At 38.5% G+C, this 19,320-nt stretch overlaps 1 protein-coding gene across 1 annotated transcript; it reads left to right on the top strand.

The window, feature by feature from the left end:
* Positions 1 to 593: 593 nt before the first annotated feature.
* On the top strand, positions 594 to 19,038 carry SQLE (squalene epoxidase; the record flags this gene model as incomplete). Its single annotated transcript, XM_080694566.1, has 11 exons — positions 594 to 884; positions 2,712 to 2,964; positions 8,134 to 8,314; positions 9,676 to 9,772; positions 11,226 to 11,339; positions 11,493 to 11,664; positions 14,102 to 14,197; positions 16,071 to 16,213; positions 16,638 to 16,734; positions 18,014 to 18,101; positions 18,846 to 19,038. The coding sequence occupies 11 exons, from the start codon at positions 594 to 596 to the stop codon at positions 19,036 to 19,038; spliced, it is 1,725 nt and encodes a 574-aa protein (XP_080550692.1).
* Positions 19,039 to 19,320: the final 282 nt, after the last annotated feature.

Below are 19,320 nucleotides of genomic sequence, written 5' to 3'. Positions count from 1 at the left end.
CGGAGCCCGCCGAGCAGCCCCGGCCCGCGCCCTCCCGGGACCCCGCCTCTGCGTCGGGGCGGCCCGGCGCGTGCCCGAGGCGGGCCGAGAGTCGCGCCACCGCGAGAGCGCGGCTTTCCCAGCGCCGGGAGCCCTCGGATTCGCCCGTCCCCAGCCCCTTCCGAACGGGCACCTGCTGCTGGCCCTCGAGGGAAGAGGAGGATTGTACACCAGAGGAGCCACGGCAACACACAGCATCACCTGCATCTCTCCCCCTCGGGAATCCCGTTAACAAATAGGAATACACGGATTGCCTGAAAAAGGAGGAAAGAGCATCTATCTACTCGGGAGCTGTTAGAGCAGGTGGATTTGTAATACTGTTTTCTAAATTCTGTACAACTTATCTTTCAGATGCTTTTATACTAACTTTATATGATTTAAAAAATTGATCACGCCTCACTTGTAATCCTGGAACGGTGTTTACTGGAATTCGGCCGGTGCCTCGTGCTCCTTTTTGTACCACATTTTGGGGAGCACCTTTGATTACCAAAATCCTATCGGAGGGGAAAACGATCTCAGACTTGAACAGTACCACCAAAGAAGCCTTGGGAACCATGTGGACTTTTCTCGGCCTTGCCACTTTTACCTATTTTTATAAGAAATGCGGGGACTTCATCACTTTGGCCAACAAGGAGCTCCTCCTGTGCGTGCTGGTCTTCCTGTCGCTGGGCCTGGTGCTTTCCTACCGCTGTCGCCACCGAAACGCGGGCCTCCCAGGGCGCCAGCAGAGTGGCTCCCAGTTCGCCCTCTTCTCTGATATTCTCTCTGCCTTGCCTCTTATTGGCTTCTTCTGGGCCAAGTCGCCCCCTGGATCCGAAAAGAAGGAGCAACTGGAGTCCAGGAGGGTAGGTTGCTTTCAACTTGGTTTGGGGTCACTCAAGTGTAAGTTTTCTTTAAAGGGTGGAAGGTCGCAGCTTAGATACTCTAGTATCTAAGTATAATTTCTCGTTTAGTTGAGAAAACTTTTAAATTTCTGCACTATGCCTTGGTTACATCCTTGATATTAGGAAAGATTGAAAACATTTAACTTAGCACCGATTGATCCTTGGATGGAGGCTGGATATCCATTTGATTAGGAAATGTGAAGTAAGTGAAATGTTAGAATTAATTTTGAAGGGGGACAGAATCAGTTTTGCTGCTGAAAATAAAAGTGTTTTATTTAAATACTTGGTTAAGGCTTGTATATGTATCTGAGAAAAAAGAAATGTGCTGCAGGTAAGTCCACTAATAAAAAGTGACAGCTGACTGGGGAAAGTGACAGAACAATTTGAAAAGCAGTAACAAATACTTAACATTTTAAAGCCTTGGCAGGAAGCTCTCCTCCTCCAAATCATTGGCACATTGAGTAAATGAATGCAGTGTCCCGGTTCAAGCGAACAATTGAGTGGTGTTAACAGTATAGTGATGTTCCTAAATGAGACGTTGGGTCTTAAAATACATAGGAAGTTAAGACTCCTTAACTTCAGGGAACCAAGGAGGCCAGATGCTGAAGGTTGTGTTTGACATGGATGTTTGGTCTTTTTCCAAGAGCATAGGAGGTTTTAAGCACTGGGGAAATAATGATTGCTTTTTACTTTTAGAAACATTCCAGTTGTGGGATGGAGAATGGATTTAAGGGTACAAGAATGGCAGCCAGGAAATCAGGCAAGAGACTTTTGCAGGAGACCCATCGAGGCATGGATGTTAGTGACTTAGCATTAAGATGAGTGAACTACAAAGCAAGGTAGAGTTCCGGATCTGCATTGTTTTGCTATATCCACGGTGCAGATCAGCAGGGTTTATACAAGAGAGGTACTTGATATCTGCTCTGCCACTTGCGGCTGTGAGACTTTGGGCAAATTGTTTAATTTACCTTTTCTGTTAGGTGGGGATGGCACTGACTTTGCTGATATTTAGGGAGTGAAATGATTTCATATTTGCCAAATGTCTGACCCACAACCATCTAATAAATAGTAGCTATTACTGTTAGTGTAAAGGTAGTATATGGCCTTCAACCTAACCCTTTTGAGTATTGCCAACTCAACTTTTGTGGTAAGTTTGGATTAGAGGAATGGACATGGAGGGACAGGGGATCTTTAATTTCATTTTTAAAACTGATTTTTTTTTTTTTATCTGAGATAATTTCCCCTAGGGTCACTGAGCACTAGTCCAAATGACTGGGTGCTGTTACTATCATCATGTTATGTAGAAAAATTTTGGAGTAGGAAAATTGGATTGCCAGTAGTCAATATTAGTTTCATTTTTGTGAATTCCTCATGCTTTCTTCTTATTCCTTAGAAACTAGGTCGATTCTCAGTAGGTATTTGAAAAATTGAATGATTAATGATAGAACTTGCCCTGTAAAATGTCTTTGTATCCCTTTATAGATATGTATTATATTTGGCCCAGTATAGATTTCTAAATATGTATAACAGCCAATTTCTAGATACCACATTTGGAAAAAGAAATATGTACCTAATTTTATCGGAATATTATATACTTAATTTAATTGCTATCTTGATATCATTGATTTTTATATATATGGTCTGGAATTTAAAATGTAGTTCATTTGGTTTAATAATGTTTGGGTTCTAGCTTTTGTCCAAGATGCAAAAATTCAGCTCATATATATGGCTATAGCACAATTTAAAGTTGACAAATTTGGAAAATAATTGCCTTTTCGTATTAAACAGCACAGAAAAGGAATCAACATTTCAGAAACAAACTTAGTAGGAGCAGCTACCTCTATGTCAACATCTTCTTTAAATGATCCAGAAGTTATCATCGTGGGATCTGGCGTACTTGGCTCTGCTTTGGCAACAGTGCTTTCTAGAGATGGAAGAAAGGTGACAGTAATTGAGAGAGATTTAAAAGAGCCTGACAGAATAGTCGGAGAGCTTCTGCAGCCAGGTGGTTATCATGTTCTAAAAGAGCTCGGTCTTGGAGGTAAGTTCATACTGATTTTCAGAAGAGTTATGTGGTATAAAAAATAGGGGCTGGGGGTGTAGTTCAGAGGTAGAATGCCCCTGGGTTCCATCTCCAGTACCACACATTTGGGTGCTGGAGGTATTTTTTTTTTTTCTGGTAAGAGATGATTAAGCAGAGAGGGAGAAACTGATGATGTGAGAGAGGGAGAGCTTGACTAAAGGAGTGACATTCATACATTCATTCGTTCAACAAGTATTTTTTAAGCATCAGTGGTATGGCAGGTTCTGTTCTACGTGCTGGGGCTCTGGTTGTGAACAGAAGGAACAAAAATTCCAGCCCTCATGGAGAATACATCCTAGTGGGTAAGGAGGGAGTGATAAAAGATAATGAATAACATTTAGAGCATCTATAGTATATTTGAAGGTCCTAGTGGGCTTTAGAAAAACATCAGAAAATGGGGATAGAGAGTTGAGAGTTTCAAATGGTGAGAAGATATCACTGAGTAAAGAGCTGGAGGAGTTGAGGGTGTGAGCCCTGCTATCTGGAGGAAAAGATTCCAAGCAGAGCATCTCAAATGGGAGAACCTTGCCTTGGGGGAAGAGCCAGCCTGGCCTGATTGGCTGGTGTGGGTGAGAGGAGAGGCGCAGCTAGAGATGAGGTGGATTACAGAGGCCTGGAGCCCACAGGACTGTGCTGCCCACTGTAAGGATTTGGCTTTTACTCCAAAGGGAAGTCATTGGGGAGAATTTTAAGAAAAGTTCATAAAAGTCACATTCTTTAACAGCTTAGCGAGACCCTGTGTCAAAATAAATAATAAAATAAGGCTGGGAGTGTGGCTCCGAGTAGAATGCTCCTGGGTTCAATCCCCAGTACCAAAACATAACAAAAACTATTATTAAAAATATTGGGGTTAGACTTATTTTGATTATTGTGTGGAAAAGGTCATGAAGCAGTAAGGGCAGAAACAGGGATGCGTTTTGGGGAAGATTCCAGAACCCATAAGAGTTAATGTAGAATAGGAGCACAGCAGTAGAGGTGTGGGAAGTGGACACATTCTGGAAATATATTTTGAAGGAAGAATCAGTAGACTTGCTGATGAATCAGAAGTTAGGTATGAGAGAAAGAAAAGTTGTGCTTCCATGAGACTAGAAGACAAAGACCTCACCAAGAAGTTCAAGACTGAACTTCCTTGAATGTGTAGCATTCAGTGAAGGACTGAGAAGGAAGAAGGCCCTGCAGAAGACTGCAGGGCCTGGAACCAAGGAAAGAGTGCTTTATAAAGAAGGGAAACCACATGCCTGGTCTTTTAGGTTCTGTAGCCACCATCTTGCATGAGAGCCTCTCTTGAAGCAGAAAGGACTAAATCCACACTATACACAGTGACATACACTTGTAACCCCAGTATTTGGGAGGCTAAGCTGGAGGTTTGCAGGTTCAAGGCCAACCTCAGCAATTTAGTGAGTGTGAGCGCTCTGTAACTTAGTGAGATCCTGTTTCAAAATAAAATAGGACTGGGAGTGTAGTGTAGCTTGGAGGTACAATGTCCCTGGGTTCAACTCCAGTACCACACACACACACACACACAAAAAAAAAAAAAAAAAAGAGATAGGACTACATTCAAAGACAGGATTTTGTTAACTTTGTATTTGAACATCAGGCAACCAGAAGTGCTCCATAACTAATGACTAAACACAAAGTCTTTTTTTTTTTTTTATGGTACTAGGGATGGAACCCAGGGTTATTTAGGGGGCATCTCCATGGTCATGGCTAATAAGCCTCACTGGTTTCTCATAGGCTAGGTGAAATCCTCTTGATCTTGGACTTCCCAACCTCCGGAATGAGAAGTAAATTACCCAGTCACAGATATTGTCATACTAGCACAAAATGGATTATTAAGCCTTGATGTAATCATCTCCTAAAAGCCCTATCTTTCAATACCATCACATTGGGGACTAGGGTTTCAACATAGGAATTGAGTTTTGGGGGGAAGGCACAAATATGGCATATTTAGACATATTTCATGTCTCTGTAATATAATATATGTGCTAAAGTTCACTTTTTGACATATATGTATTTCTCATTCTGCTAGTCACTGTTTATCATTTTAAGTCTTCATAGTATTTTCTTGATTGATACTTCATAATGTAATTATTACATTTTGAACTTAGATTAATGTTTAGGTTATTTTCAGTTATTTATGTAGATAATACTGTAGTAAACTTAACTCTTGCATGTAACTCAAATTTTTAAAAAACTTAAATATTATGAACTGGGCATAGTGGCATACACATATAATCCCAGTACTTGAAAGGCTGAGACAGGAGCATCATAGGTTTGAGACAAGCCGCAGCTACTTAGTGAGACCCTTCATAAGTTTCAAAATGAAGAATAAGAAATAGGGCTAAAGATGTAGCTCAGAGGTAGAATGCCCCTGGGTTCAATCCCTAATACTACAAAAAAATTGAATATTATATCTTTAGGATACATTTCTTAGATGAATTTCTAAGATTAAAATTATTAGCTCAAAAGATGCTTAACTTCTTCATTGTTCTTAGTAATTATTGCTATAATTACTTTCTAAAATGTTATGCATCATAAGTAACATATGGATTTATATGTTTTATCATAATTACAAAAGCAATTTTGATAGATTTGGTGTCTTGCTAAACTTCTTTTGATTTTTAAAAACCAAGTTTTAAACCATTTTTTCTAATTTTTTTAGTGTTTATGTGTTGTTTTATGTGAGTTATGAATATACTTTTTGGCCATTATTATTGATATCTTAGTATTTTCTTGTATTGAGTAAATTTTATATATAAATAGTATTTTTATTAACTTGATTTATATGATTTGATTTTATATTTACATATAAACAATCTTTGATTTGATTTGTTTTCTCCAAAATATTGTTTTAATCTTATCTTTAAAATAATTTTTTAAACTTAATTTTCATTTGGTACCTTAAAGATGTATTTTCTCATGTTGTGACAGCACATGCCCTAATTCCAGCTACATAGGCTGAGGCAGGAGGGATCCCAAGTTGGAAGCCAGTTTGGGCAGCTTAGCACTTAGCAAGGCCCTATCTCAAAATAAATAAAACAGGGCTGAGGGTGTAACTCAGTGGTAGGTATTATTAATGGTAGCTATCCCCAGTACCAACAATAATCAAATAACTAATTAAATAACTAAATAAATAAAATTAAATGCTAAATTTTTTGCCAATTTTTTTCTTTTCCAATATCTTTTAGTATTTTAAACTTGAGAAAATCCTTTTAACATAAATCTAATGATTTCCGTGTTTTGTATGTTGCTAATTTTTGTTATTTAATTTACCAAAAATTGTTCTGTAGTTTCTTAAATCAGTTTTACTAGATAATATGAAATCATTAAAGTTTAGGAAATATCCTATCCTTTCCATTTGGCTTAGGAAATCTACTTTTTCTGTAGATTTGGGAAGTGTAGTTTTTTTTTTTTTTTTTTTTTTCCTTCTCTTTTTTGGTGGTACTGGGAATTGAACCCCTGGATGTTCAACATTTGAGCTATACCCTCAGCTCTTTAAACAGTTTTTCTAAGTTACTGTGCATTGACCTCGCATCTTCGATTCTTCTGTCCCAGCTTCCAGCTGCTGGGATTGCAAGGATGTGCCACCGTGGTTGGCCTACTTTTTCTTATTTTTAAATTCGTTCCCATACTACTTTTATTCTTTTTATTTCTGTGTATGTGAGAGAGAGAGAGAGAGAGAGAGAGAGAGCGAGCGCGCGCGCGCGATCCACTTAGCTATACGTTGAAAAAAGCATTAAGAACTGAATGTGTTTCTATATTTTTATGGGCAGAACAGATTAACTGGGAGAGGATTGTTGCTTATTTCATCTCATGTTGTATTTTATTTTTCATTTTTTATTCTTTTTGCAGTACTGGGAATTGAACCTAGGGGCATTCTACCTCTGAGCTACACTCCCAGCTCTATTTTTTATTCTTTATTTGAAACAGGGTCTCACTAAGTTGTTGAGGGCCTCACTAAGTACCTGAGGCTGGCAGCAAGCCTACATCCTGTTTCAGTCTCCCAGGTACTGGCATTACAAGTGTGCACTGCCGGGCCAATGGCCGGCATCGGAGCCTGCCATGAGGCAAGGCCGCTACTGAGGCCTCCGAGGCCAGGATAAGAGCCTGCCGAGGGGTTAGGCTAGTGCTGGGGCCAGCAAGGCCGGGATCGGAGCCTGCCGCGAGGCTAGGCCGGTGCTGGGGCCCCCGAGGCCGGGATCGGAGCCTGCCGAGGGGTTAGGCCGGTGCCGGGGCCAACAGCCGGCATCTGAGCCTTCCGTGAGGCAAGGCCACTATTGCGGCCTCCGAGGCCAGGATTGGAGCCAGCTGAGGGGTTAGGCTGGTGTCAGGGCCAGCGAGACCAGAATTGGGGCCTCCCATGAGGCAAGGCTGCTGCTTGAGCCAGCGAGGTCTGGATCAGTCCACCGGGTAGCCAGGCCACTACTGGGGCCATCAAGAGTGGGATCGGTACTTGCAACGTGGCATGCACAGAGAAATATCGCAGAAAATATAAATCAGATGCTTCCCTTAATCAGCAATAACTAGGAGGAAAGGGGCAACAGGAAGAGGTTGAGCTATAGAAAGGGCCCTATAGTGAAGCAACTAATGTGACCAATCAGAGGGTATGGAATACTGGAGGATGGAGCCTCTTTGAAAGGCAGGAGGTACATAAACAAATGTTTCAAAGTTAATCACCAAACAAGCATGGGATGGAGGGAGGGGGAGGGAATGGGATGGGGCTGGATGAGGGCTGATTGGATGATGTGTGCTTGTATATCCTCTCAAGTCTTGTACTCCAATGTGATATATGACTACAATGCACCAATTAAAAAAAAAAAAAAAAAAAACAAGTGTGCACTGCCACACCCGGGCTTCATGTTGTATTTTTTTGCTTATCTTTCTGAGGTGAAGTGAAATTGCAGAACTGAAATAATGGTTTTATCTTTAAATGATACTACAGATTTGCTATGATTCCCACTGCTTTCCAGAAACATTTTGATTTCTGAAATATTATATAATTGCTTAGTTCTTCAAATGGTCTTGTAGTTTATGAAGCAAAGACTCATTTTCAGTGTCTCGTGTCCTTGATACCTACTATAACTCTGGTATTTTAACAAAACTGTTTTGACCTGAATTATTTTGCAGATACAGTAGAAGGTCTTGATGCTCAGACTGTAAATGGTTACATAGTTCATGATTATGAAAGCAAATCAGAGGTTCAAATTCCTTACCCTCTCTCGGAAAACAATCAGGTGCAGTGTGGAAGAGCTTTCCACCATGGAAGATTCATCATGAGTCTCCGGAAAGCAGCCATGGCAGAGCCCAAGTAAGACCACAACTTCAAAAGTATGATGGGTGTGGTGGCACATGCTTGTAAACTCAGTACTTGGGAGACCCAGCAGGAGGATCCTGGGTTCTCAGCCAGCCTCAGCTACTTAGTGAGGCCTTTTGAAACTTAGTACAAATAAGATTTCATAAATTTTCATGAAAATTTTGGGCATAGTCCAGAACATAGACGAATTAAAATAAACTAAGAAGAATATTTAGTAATTAAGTGCCTTTGTTAGGAATATTGAATATTTTCCTTTGAATGACATCCAGCTGTAGAGAATTGTCTTTTGACTAAATAAAAATTCTACGATTTATATTTGATTGGGATTTTGAGGATATACTTGTATAGTAAGGCATAAATTGATTCATGTTCATTAGGGAGTTTATGTTTTGGGGTAAGATACCTTTTATAAAAGCCAGACAGGACTGCAAAGAGAAATTCCTGTTCTCAAGAAGACCTAGTGTGACAGGACTGACTGCTTTTCTGATTATTAACTTAGTATTTGCCTGTAACCTTTAAATACTGTAATTAAGGAAGTTTTAAACATGAGAACAATCACGTAAGTCTATGTGATTGACATAGACTTAAATGTTAACAGTAAGTAACATAAGTGGACTTATCCTGGAGATTGAAAAGACTTGGTATCCATGGAAGTAGAATATATTCATTGTATAAAAATGGAAAAGCCCAAATACAAAGATCATAAAATTTATATATAATGTTTCTGACTATAAATAACTAGTCTTAATAATCTGATGGATAAACCATAATTCTTCCCCTACCCATGAGTGAATGGATATGTTAAGTTTTTTTTATACATTTTATTTTTTAACAAGTTAAAATAAAAATCAAACATTCCCTTTGAAAATACTTCTAAAATCATTCTGGGCATGGTGGTGCACACCTGTATTTCTAGTACTTGGGAGGCTGAGACAGGAAGATTGAAGGCTTGAGGACGGCCTTAGCAACGTAGAAGACTCTCAAAACCTAGCGAGAACTTGTTTCAAAACAAAAACATTTAAAAAAGCTGAAGGTATAGCTTGGAGGTAGAGTGGCCCTGGATTCAATCCCTGTACCAAATAAATAAATAAATAAATGATAAGAGCAATTTTTAAGATTATTACATTTGTAATATATATTCAGTATTAGTAAATTACAAAATAAAAACCACACGTAATTCTAAAAATTACTAATGATTTTGCTTTTTGTTATACCAGACTTTTTCTATACACATGTGTCTACACACTCTTATGGCCAATTCATATGGGTAAACTAGGGCTAGAGAATAAGGAATTTGTTATGTATAAATTGCTCAAATGAGCTTCTATAGAAATCTATTTCTGTTTATCCTTCAGTGTAAAGTTTATTGAAGGCATTGTGCTACAGTTATTAGAGGAAGATGATGCTGTGATGGGAGTTCAGTACAAGGATAAAGAGACTGGAGATATCAAGGTAAGGTTTCCCAGTGTCATCTCTTCTAAGAGATGGTTTCCTCTGTTGATTTGTAATTCATCCAGTGGACTGCCTATGCAACAGAATGGGTTGCAGACTGCAGCATTGTCTCTAGCACCTCACAGTGCTATAAAAATATTTTCAAACAAAACCCAACATATTTACAATATCACAAACTGAAATAAGGAACACGTCATCAGAGAAACAAAGAGAAATAGAAGGGGACAAAAAAAAAGGATTCAATGTAAAACATGAGTAAGAGAAAGTGAGCAGTTAAATCAGAAGGACAAAAGTAGAAATTTCTAAAAAAATGATTTAGCCTTATTTACTTTTTCCCCAATGGTAGTAAAAGACATTTAAGTTTATCTTTTTAACAATTTTTAAGTGTGCGATACAGTATTAGTGCTCTATATAATTGTTATAGGTAGAAGTAAGAGAATTGGGGGAAATAACAAAATAAAATAGTTTTTAGTATGTGTTTATGTTGGTGTAGTAGAGAGAAAGGTCCAAAGGACCCTTCTGGGCTGCTCCACTGGGCCATCCTCTAGAAATTGTACTCTAATAAAGGGTTTGCAAAGTTTTCTCTGCTCTTAGTGTAGTAATATAAATATATACAGTCATTTGTATAAAAATTTTTCTAAGTTCTAGCTACTGATTAAAAAGCATGATATGAGCCTGGCGTGGTGGCGCATGCTTGTAATTGTAATCCCAGCCTTTGGGAGGCTGATACCGGAAGATCACAGTTCAAGGACAGCTTCAGCTACTTAGGCCCTCCACAACTTGGTGAGACCCTGTTTCAAAATAAAGAATAAAAATTTGGGCAGGGGGTGTAGTTCGGAGGTCAAATGCCTCTGGGTTTCATCCTCAGACCCGCAAAAAAAAAAAAAAAAAATTTAAATAAAAAAGCATGATATGAAGTTTAAAAATTCTAGAGTGAATCAGGCTACTCCTGGCACTTAATGAGATTTAGTTTCTGTGGTTCATGCTACCTTGAGGTTGTTTTCCCTCTGTCCATCAGAGCAGGGCGTAATCATTGATAGTTTCAGTGATAGAGCTGCAAAGGGAGATGATCCCCAGGAACACAAGAGAAGTGTCTCCAAAGATCGGTCAGGGTCAGGCCTGGCGGCACACACCCATAATCCCAGTACTCGGGAGGCAGGAGGAGCACAGGTTCAGTGCCAGCAGAGGAACTTAGTGAGACCCTGTTTCAGAATAAAAAATAAAAAGGGCTAGGGGTGCAGCTCAGAGATAGAATGCCCCTGGGTTCAGTCTCCAGTATCCAAAAAACGAATGGCCTTGCATTATCTTAAGTCCACATAGGGCTTCAGCTGCCCTCTGTAATGTTATTTTAGGACATATTTAAATCTTTCTATACTTTTTTCTTTTTAAGAATGAACATCTTTCTGTGTATTTTCTATCATTTAGCAGAGTATTCTTAATATTTCTGTCATAGGAACTGCATGCTCCATTGACTGTTGTTGCAGATGGGCTTTTCTCCAAGTTCAGGAAAAATCTGGTCTCCAGTAAAGTTTCTGTTTCATCTCATTTTGTTGGCTTCCTTATGAAGGTATGGTAGGGGTAGAATTGTTGAAAAAAGCAATTTGTTGAATGCCCTTGGGTTCCATCCCCAGACCCGCAAAAAAAAAAAAAAAAAAAAAAAAAAGAAAGAAAGAAAAGAAAAAAGAAATTTGAAAGTTATTGTAACATTTTAATTTTTTAGGATGCACCACAGTTTAAAGCCGATCATGCTGAACTTGTTTTAGTTAATCCAAGTCCAGTTCTCATCTATCAGATTTCATCCAGTGAAACTCGAGTACTTGTTGACATTCGTGGAGAAATGCCAAGGAATTTAAGAGAATACATAATTGGACATATTTACCCACAAATCCCTGGTAAGAACAGGATTTTATTCCCATTGTAATCTACAGTCTGAAAGCAAATCATATAAAAGGCTCTTCATCTCCAGTTCCCCCTAATGCTTTATCTGAAATAGGCCAGAGGTAAGTATGCCAGGTAAAAAATGCATCCAGCCAGCATGATTATACTGGCGTTGAACTATTTGAAAACAAACTCTGAATTAAAATAAAAAAGGGTTTCTGTATGTTTTTGTGGTAGTAATCGAAGCATAGTTTTCAGAATAATATTAGCATATATAGTATTTTTAAAGATAGTCCGACAGCAGTCTAAGGTCTTTGAATTCTTGAGATATCTCTTATGCTTAATTATTTTTGTACTTGGTCTTAATAGTAATGGTAGCTGTATAAGAAGTGTTTCATAAACAATTTCTTTTTATCTATGAAACTACTCTGTGAGGTGTGGACATCATCATTATTTCCATTTTGCAGGCGAGAGAACTAAGCTTCAGGGAGATTACTTAGCTTCTCCAAGGATAAACTACAGATGGAGTGTCCCTTATCTGAAATGCTTGGGACTGGGAATGTTTGACTTCAGATGGTTTTAAGTTTTTGGAATATATACATAGACTTTACTTGACCATCCTTAATCCAAAAATCTAAAATGCTTTCAAATCTAGAACGTTTTAAGCTTTGCCACGGATACAAGTTGAGCATCCCTAATCCAAATCTAGATGAAATGAGACAGAGAAAATTATCCACCTCTCTTTTAAAAGTAACTGACAGCTGCCAAGATTTAATTACAATTAATGTATTCTGACAATTGTAGGTGAAATATATTACCAATTAACATGTATTCTAGAAAAATTATTTTAAAGGTATGGGCCAGCTCTACCTCTCTGAGCTTCAATAGTTGTTGTTGTTGTTGTTGTTGTTGTTGTTATTATTATTATTATTATTATTATTATTTTGTTGTTGTGTTGCGGATGGAATCCAGAGGCATTCTACCTCTGAGCTCCACCCCAACCCCTATTTTTAGTTTTTTTTTGTTTTTTTTTAAAGGGGTTCTTTTTTTTGTCTTTTTTGGAACCGGGGATCGAACCCAGAGTGCCACACCTGCAAAGCAGGCGTTTTGCCACTGAGCTACATCCCGGCCCTGTGGTTTTTTTTAAACAGTCTCACTGAGTTGCGAAGGGCCTTCCTAAATAGCTGAGGCTGTCCGTGAACTGCCATCCTCCAGTCCCGGCCTCCCACATGCTGGGATTACAAGCATGTGCCACCACGCCTGGCTTCCGTTCTTTATCTATAAAATGAAATGGTTGGGTTAGCTCATCTCTGAGATGCTTTTCAGTTTTAAAGTTTTGTGCTTCTACTTGTATAGGAAACAAACTATCGTAAAGTTCCCAGTATGAGATTGAAGGAATCGAATGCCTATGTTGAAACCATTCTGTTCATACAGGATTAGAACTATCCTTTTCCTAAATTACATTGCTAATTTTCACATCTGAAAACTTAAAAAATGGTTTGAGTGAAAATTCAAATGTTTTCATATGCATATGGTAAAAATATCATTATTAAAAATCGATTTCAGCTAGGTGTGGCGACACACACTTGTAATCCCAGCATTTGTGAGGCTGAGACAGGAGGATCATGCAGGTTTGAAGCCAGCCTTAGCTACTTAGTACTCTGTTTCCAAATAAAATATAAAATAGGTCTGGAAGTGTAGAAAGCCTCTGGGTTCCATCCCCATTACCCTTCCCCCCAAAAATCTTTTTCATTTTACTTTATTTCTGTTTTGTTAAGCATAGTGATTGTACTTAGTTTAAAGGTAGCTTGAATAGAATTGGAATTTTTAAAAAAGTACTCATACAAGAATAGCTTCCTGTTACTCTAATCATAAATTCAACAAGCAGGATTTCTCTTAAGTTTTATAAAGAAAATAAGTGTTTTTTCCATGCTGGGAATTGAACCAGGTCCTTGTGTATGCTAAGCACACACTCTGCTAGTAAGCTATTTCTTCAGCTCTTTTGTCAGAATTAACACTTTACATTTTTCCTACATCCTTTCATTATCAAAAAAAAACCCCCCAAAACTATGAGTTTTTAAAGATGTGTAAAAATCTCATAAAGTCTCATAATGAACTCCAAATTAAACTTTCTATTACAGCTCTCACTGAGAACAGAAATGGCGGAGGAGCCATGAATACCTAATATCGTCAACTCCTCCTCTAATTTCTTTGTTTATTCAGCTGTCTACAGTTCTACTTATGTTAGTCTTCCCTAGCATGAATAACGAGGCGCTTAGTGAATATTTATTAATAAAATAGCTGATTAATTCTTGATTTATCATGAGGGATGTAACAGCCATAAAGGATGTATAGTAGAATAGTACTTGTTTATACTTGATAAAAAATAAGTGATAACTTGACGTCACAGTGTCATAGACCATTCATTTGGGTCGGTGGGCTTTATTGCAGATCACCTGAAAGAAATGTTCCTGGAAGCTGCGCAGAATTCCCGTTTGAGGTCTATGCCAGCAAGCTTCCTTCCTCCGTCACCAGTAAACAAGCGAGGTATTATTTTCTTGGACTTATTTTATCCAGGAGTCAGTATTCCGGATGACACAGATGTAATTAAGTTTATACTGTTGTGAGGAGCATACGGGACAGAGGATGAGTTACTGTGGATTAACTTGATATTGCTGGGAGTAACCTGAGATAATGCGGTACTGTGGGTTGATGTATTACTAATACCAAAATTAATTGACTTTACAGTATAATTATATAATACTGACCATGTCTAAGTCCTCATGCCAGTCACTGCCCTAGAGAAGGCAAGTGTGTGTGTGTGTGGTGGGGAGGGGTTCTGGGCTCTATTGATTCCAGGTTTTAGGCTTCAGTAGGACTAGGAAAAATAGTTGTATTTGGGGAGAGGTGATGCTTTCGCTTTTGGCCATACTGGGTTTGAGTGTTGGAGTGGAGATGTGGGAATCGTGTGTAGAGCTTGGAGAGAGGCTGAGCGGGAGCCTCCAGACTGCTCCTGAGCACAGGAGACTCTGCCTGCTGTAGAAGTAAGCTGCAGTGTAAGCAAGAATGGAGCAGTGCCATCGAAGTCACTAGCACGGTGGAAGTAGATCCCAAATGCTGCGACTGGGCGTGTGTCGTGGAGGAGAATTTGTGGCTTTTTAATGAGGATGTTAGAGTAATATGTAAAAATCTAGAGATACAAGTTACACCCCCAGCCTTAAAATTTTCACTTTTTTGTTTTGAAACAGGGTCTTACTAAGTTGCTGAGGCTGGCCTCAAACCTGTGATCCTCCTGTCTCAGCCTCCCAAGTATTGGGATTAGAGGCATATGCTACCATGCCCAGTTCATAAAAATCTGAACGAACTTTTAGAGGCTTTCTTTTTATAAGTTAGTACATATTAATTATAATGATAAGTTTTTGTTTTGTTTTGTTTTTTTGGTGGTACTGGGGTTCCTGAAAGCCCTTCTACCTCTGGGCTACACTCCCACACCCATTTTTTAACTTTTTTTATGTGGAAACAGGGTCTCTTAAGCCAGCGCGATCCTCCTGTCTCCGCCTCCCAAGCTCGGGGATTACAAGCGTGCGTCACCACGCCCAACTATAATGATAAGTTTTAAAATTAGCTACAGATAACTTTACAAAAAAGAATTATCCATAATTCTACTACCTTGGCACTATTATCATTGTCCATTGTCTATTTCTCTGATAAAAACTGAATCCATGCTTTGTTTAAAAGTCACTGTGCCGCAGGTCATTAAGCAGTTTGGCAAAGGATTAGTAGGAGCCTGAATCTTGCAGCTCTATTAGGTGGTGCACTCACAGCCACATTGTGAGGTGGTTTCTGATTCAAGAGAAGTAATCTTCAGATAAGATTCAGCTAAAGTTTATTTTCCTAACTTAATATCTGATGAAAGGCCTACTTTATCTTCTACTTGAACACAAGGTCTTCCTGGGGCCTACTTATTTTAGAGCCGAGCGGTCATTTCTCTGTGGTACGTGACTATGACCATGACTATTGTGAAATGTCAAAGGCATCTCGATTTTTATCTTTTAATAGAAGATTTGCTTTTTATGCCTGTAGATTTTATTTTCCTTTTTTCATAATTTTTTGGATAAAAGACATTTGTAAATGTATTGACATTGTTGGACTTAAAATTAGATCTGCATGTGGGTGTCATGCAGGCAGAGACAATGGACCAGTCCTCCGGTGCCCGGCACATAGTAGGTACCCTGTAACTGTTGGTTGTGAACCGACCCTTGAACTTCTGCCTCAACTGATTTGAGTCATAATTTGTTTCCCTGTATCTTCACATTCTTTGTATTTACTAGCTCATCATAATGTTTGTAAGTTAAGAGCATGATCTTTGTTTTGTCTCGAGTTGTCGCTCTAGGATGTCCTGATCTTACTCTCTCTACAGGTGTGCTTCTTTTGGGAGATGCATATAATTTGAGGCATCCTCTTACTGGCGGAGGAATGACTGTTGCTTTAAAAGATATAAAACTATGGAGAAAACTGCTTAAGGGTATTCCTGACCTTTATGATGATGCAGCTATTTTCCAGGTAAGACTTTTTTTTTTTCTTTGACAAAAATGACACAAAATAGATTGCCTTCTATGGCCTAAGAGCAGTGGGGCTTTGATTTGGAAATCTGTACTTGGGAGCCTGTGCTTCAGAATGGCTCTTAAACAGTCTTGTTCAGGCTTCAAGAACCTGAATTGCGATCTGTAAATCTTAGGAAATTTGTAAACGTCTTTATTTTAATATTACATAACACCAGGTTGCAGTGGGCCACTGTCGAGCTTGTAAATTTAGCTTCAGAGCCATATCACCCATTGCTCTGAAAATGATTATTTTACTGTAAGTGGCAAACACAAGACATAATTTGCAGATAGTCCTCAGGATAAGTATCAGTTTGAGCTTATTATAAACATCAGCTTATGTTACCCTCCCTTATTATGTAATAAGTGATCTTTTTCATTTTTAGGCTAAGAAATCATTCTATTGGTCAAGAAAAAGTTCTCATTCCTTTGTTGTGAATGTTCTTGCTCAGGCTCTGTATGAATTATTTTCTGGCACAGATGGTAAGTATAGACATTTTTTAATGAACATTGCTAACTGTAGATTTCTTGCATAGGAAAGAAAGTTAATTAATCCAGATATCAAAATGTTACTCAAGTTTTGTTGACTCCCATGTTGGTAGTTCTTTTTAACTTCATTTTTATTTTTTTTGGTACTGGAGATTGAACCCAGGAGCATTCTACCTCTAAACTATACCCCCCAACCCATTTCATCTTTTATTTGAAACAGGGTTTCACTAATTTTCTGAGGCTCTTGCTAAGTTGCTGAGGCTGACCTCAGACCTGTAATCTTTCTGTCTCAGCCTCCTAAGTACTGGAATTACAGGCTTACTGTACCACTCCTGGCTTAAACTTCATTCCTCGGCAGTCATCATGTATTCATCACTTTGTCTGGAAGACTGTTGACTTTGCTTAGACAACATTAAAGCAATACTTCAATAATGTATTTACTGTTTTCAATTTCTCTGCACCAGAGTAGATCATGCATATCCTTAAATAAGATTGTGATAGGAGGTCTTTCTGGTCATGTGTTAAAAGGTGATGTGGTATGGTCTTTTTCTTCCCGACCTTGTTCAAATTGGCAAGGAAGTTAAAATAGCTGTTGGGTAAAAAGAAAATTTTAAGTTTTTAGATTTTCTAAGTTATTTTTAAGCCCCCCCTCCCCAGTCCTGGGGATGGAACCCAAGGCACTGTACCTCTAAGCCCCCCCCCACCCTGACTATTTTTTTCATCTTAAAAAAAATTTTTTTGAAACAGGGTCTTACTGAGTTGTGAAAAGCCTCACTAAGTAGCTGAAGCTGTCTGCTAACCACAGTCTTCTGGTCTCTGCCTCCTGAATGCTGGAGCCACCAGCCTCTAAGCTGGTTTTTTGTTTCTTTTTCTTTTTCTTTTTTTTTGGTACTGGGAATTAAACCCAGGGGAATTCTACCTCCAAACTATACCCCCAGCCTTATTTTTTTATTTATTTTTTATTTTGAAACAAGGTCTTGCTAGGTTGATGAGAGTCTCACTACTTGCTGAGGTTGTCATCAGAATTGTAATCCTGCTGTCTCAGCCAAGCATGTACCACCATGCCCAGCTTTTCTAAGCATTTTTTAAACCTTTGAATTCTTACATTATAAATTTGTATCTGCCAATGAGACTTTTAAAAAATGAAACATTGGAGAAAAGAACTTAGAACAAGTTTACCAATTGCATCCTTTTTTTCCCTGACATAACACTAGTGCCCTAATATAAATGTGTGAATATTTTGATTGAGAGTAATTCTTAAATTTTATTTTAGATTCCCTGCACCAACTAAGAAAAGCCTGTTTTCTTTATTTCAAACTGGGTGGAGAATGTGTATCTGGTCCTGTTGGGCTGCTTTCTGTGTAAGTTGTTTTGAGTGCACAGAGGAAATGCATGGTCCGTACTTCCTAGGACTTGAGTTTATGTGCGTCTTTCTTCCTTACACACGTGGTCACTTCATTACCTGTTAGTATCCCCATCAGAAGCTGACCCTCGAAATGAGAAGGCAGCAGTTAGTGCTGCGTGTGACCTCCAGGAGACAGCATGGAGTAGAACTGGTGTAGATGGAAACCCTCCATCAAAATGGAAGCTTGTTTCACCTGTGGGTTTATCCACATGAGCTGATCCGTGGGAGCCATGGATAATCAGTAAATTTGATTAGAAATTAATTTGATTGAAGTAGAGGGACTCGTGAAACTCAGCATAAGTTTTTGCAGTCAGGCATACAAGGAACTACTCTTGGAAACCTACAAAGTGGAATTCTTTAAGTCATTTCCCATTCATCAATTATCTGAATATCTATACTGATATGCTTTTTTAAAAACGTAGGTCAGGTCATCTAACACTTCAGCCTAGGATCTCTAAGTGTACTGTGAGAAAATAGCTCAAAATATATGACTTACGGATGCGAGTAAGAGGAGTATACTGGCTTCTCTGAAAGATCCAAGTACTCTCATGTAAGAAAAGACTTTTTTTCTTACCATCATCTATAGATAGGTTTGTAAAATCCTCTCAAATGTGGAATATATGTTAGGCTTTAGTTGGAATTTTTTACAATTTTTAATTTCTAAATCCTAACAATTTTTTCTTTTATTTTTCTATTATAGATTGTCTCCTAACCCTCTAGTTCTGATTGGACACTTCTTTGCCGTTGCAGTCTATGCTACGTATTTTTGCTTTAAATCGGAACCTTGGATCACAAAACCCCGAGCCATTTTCAGTAGTGGTGCTATATTGTACAAAGCGTGTTCTGTAATATTTCCTCTAATTTACTCTGAAATTAAGTATGTGGTTCATTAAGTTTAGAAGGGAACCACTTGGAACTCAAGTCCTCTGAGAGCTTTTGGAAGAGGATGTATATAGCAGAGAAATATACCACTTCTAAAGTGGAAACCTGGACCAACATTGGGATTACTTTGTTTTTGAAGTTTTTGTAAATAAGCATGTAAATATATGCCATAATTTGAAGTTGAAAATGAAGGGTAAAATAAGTTAGATATTTAAAAGATATGATTGTTACCATAAATTAGTGCTAATACTGAGGAACTGCAGTTTTTCTCTTGATTTCAGTATTTAGAATGA

Source organism: Muscardinus avellanarius, assembly GCF_963383645.1.
Source record: "Muscardinus avellanarius genome assembly, chromosome: 4".
Lineage (NCBI taxonomy): Eukaryota > Metazoa > Chordata > Mammalia > Rodentia > Gliridae > Muscardinus > Muscardinus avellanarius.
The sequence above is the reverse complement of the archived record's forward strand: the minus strand, read 5'-3'. Positions and strand labels throughout refer to the sequence as shown.